At 38.4% G+C, this 18,545-nt stretch overlaps 2 protein-coding genes across 4 annotated transcripts in view; one reads left to right on the plus strand and one right to left on the minus strand.

The window, feature by feature from the left end:
- The first annotated feature begins 67 nt into the window (after positions 1-67).
- On the plus strand, positions 68-3,766 carry LOC104094361 (hypothetical protein At1g04090-like). Its single transcript, XM_009600285.4, has 2 exons — positions 68-621; positions 1,931-3,766. The coding sequence occupies exons 1-2, from the start codon at positions 510-512 to the stop codon at positions 3,535-3,537; spliced, it is 1,719 nt and encodes a 572-aa protein (XP_009598580.1). The 5' UTR covers positions 68-509; the 3' UTR covers positions 3,538-3,766.
- Positions 3,767-4,027: 261 nt separating this feature from the next.
- The window catches only part of LOC104094360 (protein CHROMATIN REMODELING 20), a 50,862-nt gene continuing 36,344 nt past the window's right edge, over positions 4,028-18,545 (minus strand). For 2 of the 3 annotated variants that reach the window (XM_070175127.1, XM_070175129.1), the window contains exons 19-25: positions 11,875-12,010; positions 11,336-11,394; positions 10,900-11,123; positions 7,390-7,593; positions 7,229-7,307; positions 6,880-7,148; positions 4,028-4,731 (exon numbers count right to left, since the gene is read on the minus strand). In XM_070175127.1, coding sequence (XP_070031228.1) covers positions 4,308-4,731; positions 6,880-7,148; positions 7,229-7,307; positions 7,390-7,593; positions 10,900-11,123; positions 11,336-11,394; positions 11,875-12,010 — 1,395 coding nt within the window. In that variant the 3' untranslated portion in view covers positions 4,028-4,307. Of the gene's footprint in view, positions 4,749-6,879; positions 7,149-7,228; positions 7,308-7,389; positions 7,594-10,899; positions 11,124-11,335; positions 11,395-11,874; positions 12,011-18,545 lie in introns of all 3 variants that reach the window. The other variant, XM_070175128.1, reaches the window with a different exon arrangement.

An 18,545-nucleotide genomic window follows, 5' to 3' on the forward strand; every position in this document is an offset into this window, starting at 1 on the left:
AATAGAGTTATACTAACACCCACCCCCACATATTGGAACACCTTTCAGTTACAAAGCAACGTCAAACAAAGGCAAGTAGAACTTCTTTTTCTCTTCTCTTTATTATACTAAAAGCAGCAGCCCCTAAGTCCTAACCTCTATATTTCTTCTCCACTTGCTCTCTTCTTACTCCAACACCCCCGCCCCCTCTCTTTTCCCTTTTTTTTTTAAAGCTTACTCAACCCCTTCACCAAAAAAAAAAAACCATCTTCTTGTTTTGTTGCCAAACATACAAAGATGAGAATTTGATCTTCCATAAAACAGGCTTTGGAAAGAGTGAGAGAAAGACTGGTCTATTGATCAACCCCACCTCCCATATTTTTCTACCACCCCAAACCAAGCTGAATTTTCTCTTATTTATGTCTTCTTGATTAGCTGAGAGCAAATTCTTGAGAAAATATTTAACTGGGGTTTTGGAGTTCTTTTTTTGGAGCAAATTCTTAAGAAGAGGGAGGAAAAAGCTAAGAAGTATGTTTGGGAGGGAGTGTTGGTGTTGGGACAATTACAATGACACTGATGATTATTATCCAGTTGAACCTCACAAATTTTCTTTGCCTTCACCCCTTCCTAAATGGCCTCAAGGTATATCTGCTTCAAATGATTTTTGTATTTTTCTCAATTTTGTCATCTTATTTTTCTCTTTCATGAGAAGCTGTGTTTGTCAGTAGTCTCTCCGTTGACCTTTCTCTCTCTCCTCTCTCTTTCACACACAGAAATAGTAGTAACTCGTTGCATTGTATCTTAAAAAATTTCAAGAAATGGTGGATATGATGATTGATCATTTATTTGAAAAAGAAAAAGGATGGTTCCTTTAACTTTAATTTAACTCAATTCTTGTAGAGTTCTTTATGTTCTTTCATTATTTTAGTTGAAGCAGAAGATCATGTGACTAATAGGATGTGTTTATTCTCATTTATGATCAAATGGTTCAAGAAAATGAATTTATCACTTTTAACCAACAAAATTTCTGCTCCATGGAGCTCTAATCTTCTATTTCTTTCTCTTATTTCTGAGTTTGACTAATTGGGAAGAAGGTTCACTTTGAACAAAGAAAGTCTTTGTTCATCTCTGTTTAAGACTTGGTCAAACTATGGGAAAACCGGGGTAGAGTAAGGAAGTTAGACCGAAATGAATGACTCAATTCCTCTAGAAGAAAGGAGAGAGAAAGAAGAATCAGTTCTATGAAAGAATATCTTATTTACTAGAATCGGTTGCTACTAGTCCGGATTACCTCAGAGTGTACTAACTCAAACCTTGTTCTTGGACGAAATGTCCTGCTAACATAGGGGCACTCCTACTAAGAAATGGTAGAACATATGGTGTTTTATTCATGAACTTGGTCAAAGGTTTGGCTGGAATGGGAATAGTGACTACTTGGAAATTCAAATCTGCACGCTGAAGAATTAGTTTTATGTTTTATTTTTCCTCCAAATTTTGGATTAAATTCTTGGTTCTGCTCCATTTTTTATTTTAGGACCTTGTTTTAGGAAACATTAATTATGTTTTCCTATGTTGTTTTCTAACAATTTGGTCCTTTTGAATGATGTTAAACAAAAAACTAGAGCTATTGCAGATAAGAAATCCAAGTAGTAATGGACTTATATAGGTGTGAATGAGCATTATTTGATTCAAGATTCTTATTTGATCTTTGGTTCCTCTTTGCTTCAGCCGGCTCAGGGGATGGGTGTCGATTTCTTGTTCTTATTGCTTTTAATGGCAGCTGGTTCTTCATTTGTTTTGAAGAAAATCCTCTCTAATATGCATATTATAAATATTATTAAAAAAAAAGACTCTTAGAAAGATAAAGAGAAGGGGATTCAATGAAGAAGCTTTATGCGGAAGTGCTGCAACAAATGCTCAGTTTGCTAATGTACAGGTGCTGTTTTTGTAGGCAAAGGTTTTGCTACAGGAAGAATATGCTTAGGTGAAATTGAAGTTGTTCAAATCACCAAATTCAAGAAAATTTGGGGTTGCAGCCCATCATTTGGGAAATCAAATTGCTTCTCCTTTTATAAGCCGGATGAAATTCCACAAGGATTTTCAAGCCTCGGTCACTACTGTCAGCCAGATGGTGAGCACTTAACTGGCTATGTTCTTGCTGCCAAAGACTTATCTGTGAATCATAACCCAAAAGACAATGTCCAAGATTCATCTTCAAAGCTTCCTGCTCTTCAAAAACCTCTGAGCTACACCTTGATTTGGAGTTCAGACTCCCAATACAATGGAAGCAGTTATATTTGGTTGCCAAATGCACCAGTTGGTTATAAATCTATGGGATTCGTGGCATCTGTTGAGCCTAATGAACCTGATCCTGATGAAGTTAAATGTGTCCGTGCTGACCTGACGGCAAAATGTGAGGCGTGTGAGATGATGTTTAGTTCAGATTCCATTTTCACGAGGGACCAATTTCAAGTTTGGAAAACAAGACCTTGCAAGAGGGGCATGCTGTGTAAAGGGGTTTCTGTTGGTACATTCTTCTGCAGTACAACCTTCAGTTCTGGAGATGAACTCGATAATATTGCGTGCTTGAAAAATCTCGACTCTTCCCTACATGCAATGCCCAATCTCGAGCAGATCCATGCGCTCATCAAGCACTATGGACCGACAGTTTATCTTCATCCAGATGAGATTTATTTGCCCTCCTCAGTCCCGTGGTTCTTCATTAATGGAGCTCTCCTCTACAAAGATGGGAGGAATAGCGGTATAGCCATCAACTCTAAAGGCTCAAACTTGCCTGCTGGTGGAGAAAACGATGGTGAATATTGGCTTGATTTGCCAAATAAGAATGATGCAAACCGAACCAATGTCAAATGTGGGAACATTGAGAGTGCAGAGCTCTATGTTCATGTTAAACCAGCTTTAGGAGGAACCTTCACGGATATTGCAATGTGGATATTCTGCCCTTTCAATGGACCGGCTACCCTTAAGATTGGGTTGTTGAGTTTTGCTTTGAATAAAGTAGGAGAGCATGTTGGTGATTGGGAGCATTATACACTCCGTATCAGCAACTTTTCTGGTGAGCTCTCGAGTGTGTATTTCTCGGAGCATAGTGGTGGTGAATGGCTAGACGCCTGCAACTTGGAGTTCATCGAGGGAAACAAGTCAGTTGTATATGCATCAAGAAATGGCCACGCAAGTTTCCCACATCCCGGCTGCTATCTTCAGGGCTCTACTAAACTCGGTGTTGGAGTGAGGAACGATTGTGCCCGTAGCAAATACCATGTAGACTCTAGTAGCCAATATCAAATTATTGCTGCTGAGTACCTTGGAGAGGGAGTTGTTTCAGAACCACCATGGTTGCAATATATGAGGGAATGGGGTCCAACCATCATATACGATGGGCGATCAGAAGTGGAAAAAATAATCAAGCATCTTCCCTTTTTTATGAGATTTTCAGTGGAGAGTCTCATTGAGTTATTTCCAACTGAACTATATGGTGAAGCAGGGCCAACAGGACCAAAGGAAAAGGACAATTGGTTGGGGGATGAAAGATGGTAGTGGGTAGGCAATGTATTTTGTGCTCCTATTACTGAATTGGTCCAATACCCCACCATTTCTTGCATACATTGGATTGCGAGAAAGCTGCTAGTAGTAGCTATACTGGGGGTTAATGAAAATCCCAGATTAGGGATGGATTATCCAATTCTATGTAAATTGTAACAGCAATCATACATTTGCATGGTTAATGTGATTTTCACAGTAATCAAATCCAAGATCTACAAACTAATTAAGATCCATCTTCAAGTTGTTGCGCAAGATTTATTCAGCATAAATCAGCAGCACACTCAAGGCTGAAATTAGAATAAGAAGTTTCCCTTTCTATAGAATAGAAAACATGCACAACTAAACAGACATGCTCTGTTCTGGATATACTTAAAAGAACATAAAGGCAACAAGAATCCAGCAGTAACTTTGAACAAAATGACATTAATAGGCATCACATTATCACATCCTGTAATTGCATTCAACTGTTTAAAGCTGCAAGTGGTAGCAGAAAAAGAGGGTTTTTCTTCTTTGCAAAACAAGAAGCTCTACAACCAGTTTGGACAAAAGAGACATTTCTCCTCTCTGTAATCAAAATACAATTGATGACAACATTTTAACTTTACAAAAGGCAAATCTTCTCCTACCCTATCCAAAAGGAGTATTGTTTATCCAACTATGGCTGAAACATGAAACAGAATGCTATTCACCCCTAAAACTTGTATTGAATTGCAACAAAAGTTGGAAACAAAAAGAAGATAATTAGTATAAATACATAGACAGCATCACTTTGCTGATCTGCCATCCCTGTTGTTAAGGCCCTCCCAACTTATCTCCTGAGCACATTCCCCACAAACAGTGCTACAACCCCATTTGGTTCCTTGACTTCTAAGTGTAAGCAAATGTGACAAGTTTGTGCACTTCCTTGGTACCAAACGGCATCTTGAACTCCCCATTGAAAATACAAGATTACTGTCCTCTGGCGGCAAAAGGGTGGCGGTGGAAACCACTGGCTTTTGCTTTGGCAATGATTCAGAAGTAGAGACATGCTGACGCTCAGCTACGGGTTCATCAGGAGAAATTCGCCTCTCTTCCCATTCAATAGATCTCCGGTACACTTCCCACGCCATTTCCTGCTCTTCTTTTGATAGCTTTTCGTCCTCGTTCTCTTGCAAGAGACTCTCGTGCAAATGATAATTTGCAATCCAACTGAAGAAACGAGTAACCTATTAAACATTCTTCTTTTATTAATGAAGTAAGTGATGACTTATCGACTAAAATGGGTTGCCCCAGTAAAATAAGTACACCTAGAAAGAAAATCAAAAGCTTGAATGCTTCGCTGCAAAAGACCATCCCAACAAATATACAAGTACGGACAGCTGTCTTGATGTCCTTTAACCCATTAGACATTGTAGGTTATGGTTTTAGCTGACAACCACTGCATTAATAAAAAAGAGAACACCTAAAGAAAGTAAAAACAGAAAAGAGGAGAAGCAGCAGCTCATCATATAACCCTAAGTCAAAAATATGGGTCATTCTAGAGAGAGCTAACACTTGTATTAAAGGTGGGGTATACTTGGTTCTGGAGGAAACATATGCAGTCAACATGTCAGCTCAGTAGTGAAAGAAGTGCAAAATTATTGGCGAAAATTAGAACAGTAAAATATGGATTTTCTCCGAGAACAAAAAGCATTTGCTCAAAAACTCTAGTGCATTATGAGCTCGACATATGAGAGAACCAAAGGTGCTCGGTAAAATTCATCGTTTCTTTTTTCATAGGTTAAGCAGGGGCATTAGTGCCTGGATTTAGTTACATATAATTTTTAGCCAGACCGCTGTACTAATATTAAGGTCCAATGGGGCCTATCAAGTACTAAAATAGGAACAAAGTGACCCCAGTCGGCCAAGAAATCAGCTGACCTATGTTTTTTCCACTTTTGAAAGATGGATATCATGACAAGGTAGGTCAAGTCAGATCAAGAGGACCTGGAAATTTAAGCTAGATTACCACACATTCAGTTGCATCACAAAAATGGGTACTTCAAAATAAATTAATAGAGAAGTTAGACCTACAGACCATTTATTCCCTTTGCCTCAAGCTCCAGGTGCAAATAAGTAATCCAATAGAGGAATAAAGTTGCAGTTGAAGTTTTGTCAACCCTAAATGAGATATCTTCTATACCCTCAATTCTCTTTCTAAAATATTCTCGGTTTCATCTTAGCCAAAAAGTCGAGAAAAGTTTACCCTCTTTCCAAAAGATCCGTACATGGTTCTTTCCAAATAAAAAGAATCCAGATGAGTCTTGGATGAAAGGCCATCTGATAGAGTTGAATAAACAGTTTAGCAATTAATTTATGTCAGTTGCATTATGTAGCTTTTAGGGAATCTCAACTCATATTGGATCCAAAAAGAGGAAGACAGTCAATCATTTTTATGGTTTGCCTGTCCGTCCAACAAGCACAATTTCTAAGATGATTAACAGTCAGTTTACCTAAAAATCCAATATATCAATTCCAGCTATCGGATGTCATAAAAATGAGCCAGTAAAACTTGTATTTCTATTTTTTGCATAAAATCAATCTAACAAGGAAAAAATTTTGTTTTGGAAACCAGAATTCACAATAAAGATAGTTAACTTAAAATACTTACAAAGCTCATTAAATACAATAACATTTCAACAAAATGAGCATGAAGATGCACATCTAAATTTATGTAATTCTATCCAGTACTTAAAAATCTAAAACTAAACAAGAGTAGAAAAGGGAAATATTATTTATTGGATGACAAATAAAGTCAGTTTTAACAAGTTCAAGGTACTTGCACATTTAAAAGTGATGAACGGTCCTATTCTCTCACTCCAGCTGATGAATTGTCATGTGCTTTTATTCCTGTTTCAGCTGGTGCAAGGCTGAAATCAGACAACACCCGAATTGATTCCAGAAACTACCGGTCTCTTTCAACGTTGATATATCAACAAGTTGATTTTATGAACAATGCGATAAAGGAGAACTATGAAGAACTTCCAGACACCCAGTTTCTCTAAGCAATAAGTTTGTTGATATGGATAGGATTATGCATAAAAAGGAAAAAAGAAAATAGGAAAGGGGTACTTACTTAAACTGAACTAGACAAATAAAAACAAATTGGGCCTTTCTAATTAAAGTTAATCAGTCGCCCTCAGAGGTTTTGGATATTTTCTCCTAAGTCTAAAGAAAACAGACTATTATACTATTAATCAGACAGGTAAAAAAATAAAAGTGAAATTTATTAGAAGGAAAAAAACAGACACAGAAAACGACAAAATATATGTTCCGAAGAAATTGTTAATATGACGAAGCAAGAAAAGAACGTCATACCGTGGATGATGGCTGTCAATCAAACTTTGCATTAGCTTGTCAGAAGTAGAGCTTCCATTTGGAAAGGTTAACTTTTGTTTCGAAACACTTCCAACATCTACAGTTGTGTTTGCTTCACCAGCATGTTCTCTTGCTTGCTTCAACTCCAGAGGTATATCAGAGCTTTCATCATCTCCGAATTCAAAAAGATGCAACATTTCCTCTTTGGATATAGTTCTATGTACTTGTTGTCTGTCGACCACCCGTGCTGCAAGACCTTCCTTTGTTACCTGCTTAAATTATCCACTTAAATAATTCATGACATAAAAGCTATTCTGACATGAGCTCTTCTTGGATCCTTATTTTTTACCTGACGCTTGTATATCTTCTCCTCCATCGTTCCATGTGCCAGTAAACGATAAGCAAAAACAGGTTTTGTTTGACCATACCTAAAATGTACAAGCATTCTGGCTAAATATATATTCCAATGAAACCTGGGTGTTTTATTACACACAAATTTGAAAGACATACCTCCAAGCTCGATATATAGCTTGAAGATCATGAGTTGGATTCCAAGAGCCATCAACTATAATTACACGGTTAGCAGCATAAAGGTTGATACCCAGAGATCCAGCTCTAGTAGATATTAAAACGCATTTAACCCTTCTATTTAATGGGTCGTTAAAACTATCAACAAGTCTCTGCCTTTCAGATGATTCTGTTCTTCCATCAATCCTGTTGTCCAAAAGGAGGTGAAAATTTTTGTTCAGTGACACGTAAAAGCAAGAAATAGAAGACAAACCACATCCTCAAAAAAAAGTTAAGCAAAATAACATTCACCACTAGCATCCCATTATCATAACCTTCTCCATCTATCCCAAAAAGATAGTAATATCTGGCTTCCTGGTTGTCAAACCAGACGAACTTTGACTAGTAGTTGACAAAAATATTGCATAATAAAAAAATTTATGTTTTAAAACTACCAGATTTCTAAATCAATGGGTTACTTTTGTTCCAAAGAAGACATCTGTGAAGAAAGAGGAAACGCTGGAAATTCTAGTTCAGATGGAATTCGAGGATAAATTAAATAAGGCAAAACTTCCTTTGAAATAAACCTACTTATTATTTAATTGATGTCCAGTTTACCAAATTAACTTTGATATTCTGTTTTTCATAATCAAAAGGAAGAGACCCCCCCCCCCCCCCCCACAAAAAAAAAGAGCTCCAGTGCAAAAGCTCTTTCTCTATTCTAACAATGAGATATAAATGAATAAGAAAAGCCAAACTAATTAGTAAGACTAAAAAGAAGACTGTCTGCTTCTATGAGCCTTCGCTTGGATAGCTAGTAGTTATGAGTTGCAGTCCCCAGACTATAGATAAAAGATGTAAAGGTATACGAGCCACACGATAGGTGAATCAATGGGCTTGTTTACTTTCTTTCTCATGTCAACTGAGGAAAGGTTCCTCTTTGCTTTGATTAGATGGTCAGTAATCTTATCACTCTAAAGAATAAGCCAATTTTCCTTGAAGACAAACTCGGACAATCAAGTTCTCAAGGATTGTATTTCTCAAATGATATTGTAACGAATTCGCAAGAAATGCAACAATAAAAAGATGGGTTCCACATCAACGCTATTAGACGATATTATTAAGCAAATAAAATTATGCTCTCTTTACTAGGTTAAGCTTTTAAATGAGATGGTTACACTTTAGCATGGTATTAGAGTAAGCAGAAGCTATGTTACTCGGACTCTTCAAAAATGTTGTTGGGTGCGTGTCGGATCCTCCAAATTTAGTGCATTTTTGCAGGATCCGATACGGGTGCGGCAACACTTTTGGAGAGTCCGAGCAACATAGAGCAGAAGTCCTTTTCTTGATCTTGAACAATCCTCACCTCATCAACTAACTTTCGAGGTTGAGCTAGGACAAAGGTCCATTTTCTTTACATGATATCAATGGGTAACCATCCCTGTTATTGTATTTTCCCATGTTCGGCCCCATGTTATATTATCCATGCTCTAGTTGACATGCTTGAGCATACAGTATGGTGTTAGAATTTCTGAGATTAGTTGAGGGAGTGGATTGTTTTCTCCTTATATGGTCTTGGGTAATCCGCACCTTATAAGATGGCTTTTGAAGTTGAGTCACGCTCAAGAACCATTTTCTTAACATGGTATCAAAATAGGAAAAGGTCAGTGTTCGAGTTATACCCCACCCATTTTCACAGAGAATTTTCACATGCTAGGCCCATGAAAGAAAAAAATCAAGCCCGTACATGAAGGGGCGTGTTGAGAACATAATTAAGTAAATAAAAGTATGCTCTCTTTAATAGCTTAAACTTTTAGATGAGATGATCACATACTCCAACATGGTACTAGAGCAAGCAGAGGTCCAGGATCCAAATCTCACCGCTACCCTTCACCAAAAATCAATTCACTTGCTTGGCCCATCAAAAAGATCAGGCCCGCACATGAGATGGCGTGTTAAATATATAATTAAGTAAATAAAAGTATGTTATATTTAAAAACTTAAACTTTTTGATAAGATGGTCACACAGTTCAACAAATGGCAAAGAGAATCAGTAAAATCAAGTACTGAAGAGGAAATGCAATTTATGTCCAAATGCTGTATGATTGCTGCACAAGTTTCTCAAGAGTTTCAGGTTTGACAGCAAATGTAAACAAGAGCTCTATCTACTTTAGTGGAGTGAGTCACGGGGTACAACAGGAGATTCTGAATTTCTTGGGCTTTTCTAGAGGTCAACTCCCTTTCAAGTACCCGGGAGTGCCACTGAGTTCCGAGAGGATTTCTATTACGCAGTGCCAACCACAATTGGAGAAGATGTTGGGTAGAATCAATTCTTGGACTTCAAGATATATTTCATATAAAGGCAGATTGCAATTGATCAAAACTGTGCTGTTTGATATCCAGATATATTGGTCTCAGATATTTGTATTGCCTAAGAAGATAATAAAAAGGATAGAGACTATATGCAGAACTTATCTATGGACAGGAGGGATTGATAGTCCAAAGAAGGCTTTGTTGGCATGGGAGAAAGTCTGCTATCAAAGGACATATGGTGGTTTTAATGTGCTAGACTTGTATACATGGAATAGGGCAGCTATTTGCAAGCTATTGTGGAACCTCTGCAGAAAGACAGTGGGTCCAGTGGTTACATGAGTATTATGGGAGAAAGCAGCCAGTGTGGGAAACTAATCCAAAACAAGCATACTGTGTAATCCAGAAAATTACAAGGCAAGAAGCTACATTGAGGGAGCAGGTATATCAATGGCTACTCTACAAAGCTGGGAGTCCTTTTCCATTAAGAAGTTATATCAGATAATGAGAGGTTACTTTCAGAAAGTAACTTGGAAGAAGCTCACTTGCAACAACCTTGGCCTACCAAAGTGGAGATTTGTACTGACCCTAGCAATCCAAAACAGATTACTTACTAAGGACAGATTGGCTACCTGGGGGGTCACATATGAAAGAACATGCCCTATGTGTAATGTTGAAGAATCTATGAATCACCTGTTCATTAGTTGTGAAGTTTTTCTGCTCGAGCATGGTGTAAAATATTGGAATGGCAAAGCATAGTCAGACAGGCCATGAACTGGCAGAACGAGATTCAGTGGGCACAAGTGAATGTGAAAGGAAATGCTGCAAGTACTGAGATATATAGAATGGCTCTAACGGGTTGCACATATCACTTGTGGCAAGAGAGGAACATGAGACATTCCAAGGGAAGAATAGGTTAACTGAGGTACTTACAAGGCAGATCATTCAGGAAGTAGTGTGTAGGGGATCCATGAAAAGTAAGTTAGCTAGGAAGATTGAGGCTCTTAACTTCTATCCTTAGTCAATGCTAGTAAGATGAGGTTGAGTAGATAGGGAAGTGGAGATTGGGGCTATGTCCAGTCTCAGTTTGTTTCCTTTTTCTGTGAGCTTGTACATATTGCTATTTGGTAGATAAAATATTTACTTACCAAAAAAATAATAATGAGGTAATTTCCATCAAGAGGGAAAACAAGGTATACACACCTGTACCAGTCTTTCCGTCGCTTCCAGTACTTCCCCTTTTTCCCTGGGCGCGATAGTTTTGAAAGATATAGTTCAATGAGATCCAAAGTTAACAAGCTCTGACTAAACACAAGTGCTTTGTCACCAACATTGGAGCTCATTGTCAGGATGTCGAGTAGCAGAACCATTTTGCCGCTATAATCAACTTCTTTGCAATTATTTTCTAGAAGATCGCTCCACCAATCCTGTAAAATGAAAGAGTGAACTAAGATATTAATGATGACATTTAGAAAAACTAATAGAACTGTAGAAACAAATGGAACCACACATATACCTTGAATTGTAAGATACAAAACAAAACGTATATTACAGACAGATGGCAAGAGTTTCCTGCACATCCATCAATTAACCATACTACAGAATTACAGAAATTAGCAAATAGGAAGCAGGAAATTACCCCATGAAGGAAGCCATTATGATTTTTCCTGAGAGCTTCACTGTTGCTCTTCGGCTTCTCTGCAAGAATTGGCAGACAGATATTCATATGTGATGAAAGAGAGGCTAATTTTCATTTTAATAAAATATTAATGAAGTGCTTAATACGACCGGATGTCATCTATTATCCTGAACTCATTGAAAGCAGGCCACAGAAGCCAGATATTCCTCCCAGTATCAGAACAGGAGCAGGTGAAATATTTCCGTAACTTTTAGTCAATTGCAGACACTGTATGCAAATTCAACATATAATGCAGAACGGCCAATTGATCTACTGAATCAACACTATCACAGTATACATTAATATGCAATTTACTTTTATCAGAAACACATCCAACTGCACGATAGCTCAATTCAAAGATTCCTCTGGATGCCTAGATAGCTGCATATCAAAATACTATTGGCTCCACATAAAAGAGATCCTTTTATTTTGTAACTACCGAAAGATAAAACATCAATAGTTGGTACATTCTATCCAGAGTGAGGGAAAACAAAAGGTACCTCCAGGAACAGTATTATAATCTGTGTTCTCATCACTTGAGCAATCATCAGCAAGAAAATTCTCAACAGCATCCTCAGGCTTACTATAAGCTCTGTTTTCTCGCATCAGTTGCAAAATCCCAGGATGGTTCCATATCTATATTCAGTAACTTCTTATTAGTCGACAGAATCAAAGAGAGGAGTTACGCATTAGATACATATCCAGGGTCCTAGCCCACACATCCCACCAACAAACACACACATACATCTATCTATTTATCTGTGTCTGTGCGCGCACATATAACTAAACCTATCAATGTATATACATATATAGAAGAGCCACTGCCGCTAAGTAACCAAAAACACCAAAAAGTTCAATTTTCCAACAAACTCTGTATTGTTTATTTTACAAAATGATGGATGTTCATCATCAAGGCTTCCAATATGATGGATGTTTATCATCGAGGCTTCCCATTAACAGAAACAGAGTAGAAAAAGAAATTTCTATTTATTTCCTTTTCTTTTTTGATAAAGAACTTAACAAAGAAAACGAACAAGAAAACATGATGACCGCCGCTAAAAACCAACAACAACAACAAACCCAGAGCAATCCCACACGTGGGGTCTGGGGAGGGTAGTGTGTACGCAGACCTTACCCTTACCTTATGAAGGAAAGAGGTTGTTTCCGATAGACCCTCGGCTCAAGAACAGGGAAAAGGACACAATAAACAAACATTAACAATGGTAAGGAAATAAGATAAAAGAAACAAATAGCACAGCATGTAATAGCAGAGAAACTAGGAATACGAAGCTATAAGAGAGGTGCGAAAACTACCGGCAGTAATGCCACATCGTCTAATCAACAAGGAACTCGGAATAGGAGAATACAAGACTAGTACTAATACGACTAGCGACTCTCGACTACCTATCAACCCATAACCCTAATTCTCAACCTCCACACCTCCCTATCGAGGGTCATGTCCTCGGTAAGCTGAAGTAGAGTCATGTCCTGCCTAATCACCTCTCCCCAGTACTTTCTAGGCCTCCCTCTACCTCTCATATGACCCACTATGGTCAACCTCTCGCATCTCCTCACCGAGGCATCGGTTTCTCTCCTCTTCACATGCCTGAACCATCTCAGCCTCGATTCCCACAACTTGTCTTCCACATGAGCCACACCCACCTTGTCCCTAATAACTTCATTCCTAATCCGATCCTTCCTGGTATGCCATACATCCATCTCAACATCCTAATCTCTGCTACTTTCATCTTCTAGACATGAGATTTCTTGACTGGCAACACTCAGCTCCATACAACATAGTCGGCCTAACTACCACTTTGTAGAACTTGCCCTTAAGTCTTGGTGGCACATTCCTATCACACAAAACACCACACGCAAGCCTCCATTTCATCCACCCCGCTCCAACACGATGCGTAACATCCTCGTCAATCTCCTCGTTCCCCTGAATAACAGACACAAGATATTTGAAACTCTCTCTCTTGGGGATGACTTGTGTATCAAGCGCCACTTCCATTTCTGTTTCCTGCGTACTGAACTTGCACTCCAAGTATTCAGTTTTTGTCCTACTCAACTAGAAACATTAAGACTCCAGGGTTTGCCTCCGCCGCTCCAGCCGATCGTTAACCCCGCAGCACGTCTCATCGATTAGCACTATGTCATCTGCAAATAACATACACCATGGTTGCATGGCACCTCCCCCTGAATGTGGCGCGTCAGCACATCCATCGCCCGGGCAAATAAAAATGAGCTAAGAGCTGAACCCTGATGTAACCTCATCATCACAGGAAAATAGTCCGAGTCTCCTCCCACAGTCCTCACCCGAGTCTTCGCTCCATCGTACATATCCTTAATCATCCTAATGTTCGCTAACAGAACACCACTAACCTCCAGACATCTACATAAAACCTCCCTTGGGACTTTATCGTAAACTTTTTTTAAATCGATGAACACCATATGTAGGTCCCTCTTCCTCTCCCGATACTGCTCCACTTACCTCCTCACAAGATGAATGGCTTCTATGGTCGAACGCCCCGGTATGAAACCGAACTGATTCTTCGAAATAGACACACTACTACTCACCCTCCTCTCCACCACCCCCTCCCACACTTTCATAGTGTGACTCAGTAGCTTGATACCCCTGTAGTTGTTACAATTTTGGATATCACCTTTGTTTTTGTACAGCTGGACCATCAAACTCCACCTACATTCCTCGGGCATCTTCTTAGTCCTTAAAGTCCAATAAGCAACTCCAAGCCTACCTGTTCCACAACCTTCCAAAATTCTACCGAAATCTCGCCTGGCCTAGTCGCCCCGCCTCTACTCATCTTCCGCATTACCTCATCAACCTCCTCAACCATAATACGCCTACAAAACCTAAAATCACGTTGGTTCTCTGGTCCAACTACATGCTCAGGTTTCAGAGAATTCACCACGGTTAACCTACTTTCATGTTGGTTGTATATTTATTACAAGAAACAAAGAGAAGAAAAAGAAACTTCTATTATTTCTTTTTTGATAAATAAGAAATTCTATTTACAAAGAGTGTTGAAAACATAATAGAGTAAATAAAAGTGTGCTCTCTCTGACAGCTTAAGCTTTTAGATGGGATGGTCACAAACTTCAACAAGATTCAGAGAAAACCCATCCATGTTATTTCGTCACATGTTGGGCCTCCATGTTATGTTGTCTATGCTCCAATTGGAAGGCCTAACCATGCCGCAGTGTTAAATGTCCCATATTGGTTGGAGATAGGTTGTTTGCCTCCTAATATGGTCTTTGGGCAATCCTCACCTAAGTTGCTCGAACTCGGGTGCGGGTGTTCGATACGGGGGTGCGTGATCTAAATTTAAAGATTCGGGGGTACGAATACGGGTGCGGGGATTCGGCTAAAAATAATTCAATTATTTAAAAATAGTGTTATAAAAATATGTCTAAATTATGAGACATTATGTGGAAAACTTACAAGGTATTTCGAGAAGGGAAAAATATTAAACAAGAGTAGAATTTTAGAAGAAGATAAAAGGAAAAGGACTGACATAGAAATTTATATATACAAGGTATTCCATTTTCTTCCATATCACCCTATCTTTTGATTTGTTTTCAAAAATATTACATCTGTCCCAAATTTCTCCGTTGATTTTGGTTAAAGTATCCAAAATAGGTTGACCAGATCCGACACGGATCCCATACCCACACCCACGTCGTGTCGACACGGGTGCGGCACTGAAAGTGAAGAGTCCGAGCAACTTAGAGCCTCACCTCATAAGTTAACTTTTGGGGTTGAGTTAGGCTCAAATTCCATTTCGTAACATGGTATCAGAGTAAGAAGAGGTTCTAGTTTCGAGTCTTACTACCACCCATTATCAAAAAGAATTTTCATTCGCTTGACTCATCAAAAAGAATCAAGCCGGCAATGAAGGGGCATATTAAAGATACAATTAAGTAAATAAAAGTATACTTGATGCAAAAGCTACAACAAAAAGAAATGAAGCTAAAAAGCAACAATCAATCAACTACTCCTCAATCCCCAAATAGTTGCGATTGGCCACATAAATCCTAGGAAATCCTCTGCTATATCCAGGTCCAACCGCTTACTCAAGTTTTAGAGAATTCATCAAGATTAAATAGGTTTCACGCTAACCTTCAACTTACCACAACTATCCAGTTATCCTAGCTGCGAGCAGCTATACTTTTGGAAGCTTGCATAGAGACAATTGTTAACAAAACAAAAAAAAATTAGGAAAACAAATAAGACAAATAAAGCCCTTCAGCTAATAGCAGGTCATGTAAAACACACTTGGCTCCTTGGCAGCCAAGAATGTCATTCAGTTCCCAACACAATCAGTATATAGCTAATTTCCATCTTTATATACTACAGATAAAAGTGCATTTTGTTTTTTTTGTTTTTAATTTTTGCACATATGGTGGTATAATTTCTTTCTTCGCAGTACAGATCTCTTTAAGTGAGTATAAAAAGATAGCAAACAAAACAGACAAAACAACAATAAAATAGCTCAACAAAACACTGGAAGCATGATGCTCAACTTCAAAAATACAGCAAAGCTAAAAGGAACTCCAGAAGAACAAGGTACTCTGAACTTTTGCAAGTTTTACTCTTAAAAATTCCATTACTTAGTGACTGAAAAGTTAAGTAGGACTCTTTAAAAGTAAGGGTGTGTAATTATGTGATAAGAAAATGGACTTTAGGCCTAACTCAACCGCAAAAGCTAGCTCATGAAGTAAGGAAACCCAAGGCTGTTAACTGGAGCATGGACAATATAATATGAGGGCATAACATCGAGTAAACCAAGAATTGGGATGGGTAGGCTTGCCCAAAAATTAGAGCATTCCCGGCGCATAGGGCGTGTGGAAGCTCAGATGAGGTTGGGCTTTCTGGGGTCTCATCGCCGGGAAATTCCCATCTCCTCAGTGGTGTTGGTTGATGCACAACTATAATCGAAAGTGATGCAATGACAATAGCCGGAGAATATGGCACTATATGATGTTTTTCTTCAATCCTGATGTCACTGGTAGACGCACTGTGGCTAATATCTCATAAGGGCTCTGATACCATAATAAGAAAATGGACCTTGGACCTAACTCAACCCCAAAGGCTAGCTTACGAGGTGAGAATTGCCTAAGACCACTAAAGACGACCATGTCCCCCATCCAATAGAGATATGGATATTTAACATTAATACTATAGAAAGGAATCAACACTTTAAAAAAAAAAGGGCAGGGAAATTCAAGAAACAAAAATAATGATAGTGAAATTATATATTGGAAAGTGAGTGGGTGAATTTGATGAAGAACGAATTTAAATACAATTTAAGGAAGAATAAACCAACTGAAATTGAACAAGAGCCTTGCGAGAGATGATAAACACAATCTACGAAGTTCCAAATGGTTAAAAGTAAAATTGAAATAGTAAATCAATATAACAAAGAAATCTAGCATAACACTCAAAGAAAATAACCTCAGAACCCAAATGGCATAGAACATAAGGAAGCTACAAGTATACACACATTAGTTATAAACACCCAAACATCACAAGCATACACCGCGCTTGCATGGAGAATTACTAGATTTTATAAGAAATCTACACCGCTGAGTTATCTATTGGTATGTCTTTACCAGGTTAGTGCGGGGTAGTTAACTTTAAAATCTAAGCATCTTTAACAAGGCCTTCTTAGGGAAGTAGCTTTGGAGATTTGACCAGAGGAGCATGTAACGGAGAAATATGGCACCATAGAAGGGGAAGGAGAACCAAGAAAATCATTGCTCCTATTGGATGCAGCAACCAAAGAATATTACGAAGTGACGAGAAGAGTTTAGTAGAAGTATCTCATTTACGGTGGGGCACGGGGGAAAGGTTAGTTTCATGGGAGGAGAGATCGTGTGGCGACAAAGTGTTGAAGGTCACTTTCCCGAACACCTATAAAGGATATTATTGTCCAATAAGTTCAGAGATTACTAGTAGAGAGTCGAGATTCCTGGAGATGGGAGTTACAGCAAAGAGTTACATATGAAAGTTGCTAGCTAGAGAGAAGTTGATTTTTCCTTGTTTGTCGGTAGGTATTGATACCTAGAGCGGCAACGAAGGTGTGCCTTTTTTCTGGGTTGGAGGCTGTTGCAACTCTAAAAGCAGAGAACTTGAGAAAGAGGAGAATCATATATGTTAGTTGGTGCTTCATGGGAGTACGAGGATCATCTCTTACTGCATTTCCAGGTAACATCGCCCCTATCATAGGAGCTTTTATGATGGTTTGAATACAATGAACCATGACAAGTTAGAGGATGAGGTGAACACGTCGATTGTGGGTATGTTACTCCAGTAACACTTATGTTGGTAGCATGGCAAGAGAGGATTTGGAGAGTTTCTGAAGGGAATGAGCTTAATTTGCACATCTAAGGAATAGCCTCTTGTTTTCATTGTATTTTTGGTGCATCCATAAGGTTCCCATTTGTATAGAAGATTGGATGTCTTTTGCAGAGAATCTTACCTTGCTATAGATTCTCTACTTTTGGTAAACCTCTTGTATACAGGAGCATTCTCACAATGAATATAATTCACTTCATTAAAAAAGGTACTCCCTCCGTTTCAATTTAGATAAGGTAGTTTGACTCGGCACGGAGTTTGGTAGTTTGACTCGGCACGGAGTTTAAGAAAAAGAAGACTTCGGGGTAAGAGCTTTGTGGGACCATGATATTTGTGCGGTTATAAAAGCTTCTCATTAAGGGTAAAATAGGTAAAATGAAGAGTTTAAAGTTAAATTATTTCAAATTTAGAAATGTGTCATTTATTTTGGAACAGACTAAAAAGGAAAGCACCTCATCTAATTTGAAATGGAGGGAGTAGTAGTTATCTTTATTCAGTTATTTTATATTCTGATTGTGCCAAATTCATAAACACAATAAGTTGAACAAGAAATACTTTTATGAAATCAAGTGATCCTACTTTGTCTAGACGAGATTCCTGATTAAGAAAATTGGCTGGCTTATCCATCTTACATAACGAGCCTCTGAGATGAATAGTGATCAAGTTTCTTAAGAACTTTTGACTTATCCAATAAAGATTTGTCACGTATGATAAATATCCAGAGAAGTTATCATTTAGCCTGGCAGCCAGGGTTCACAGCAAATGGAATGACAATCCTCCATCTTTCAAGTG

Source organism: Nicotiana tomentosiformis, chromosome 5 (genome assembly GCF_000390325.3).
Source record: "Nicotiana tomentosiformis chromosome 5, ASM39032v3, whole genome shotgun sequence".
NCBI lineage: Eukaryota > Viridiplantae > Streptophyta > Magnoliopsida > Solanales > Solanaceae > Nicotiana > Nicotiana tomentosiformis.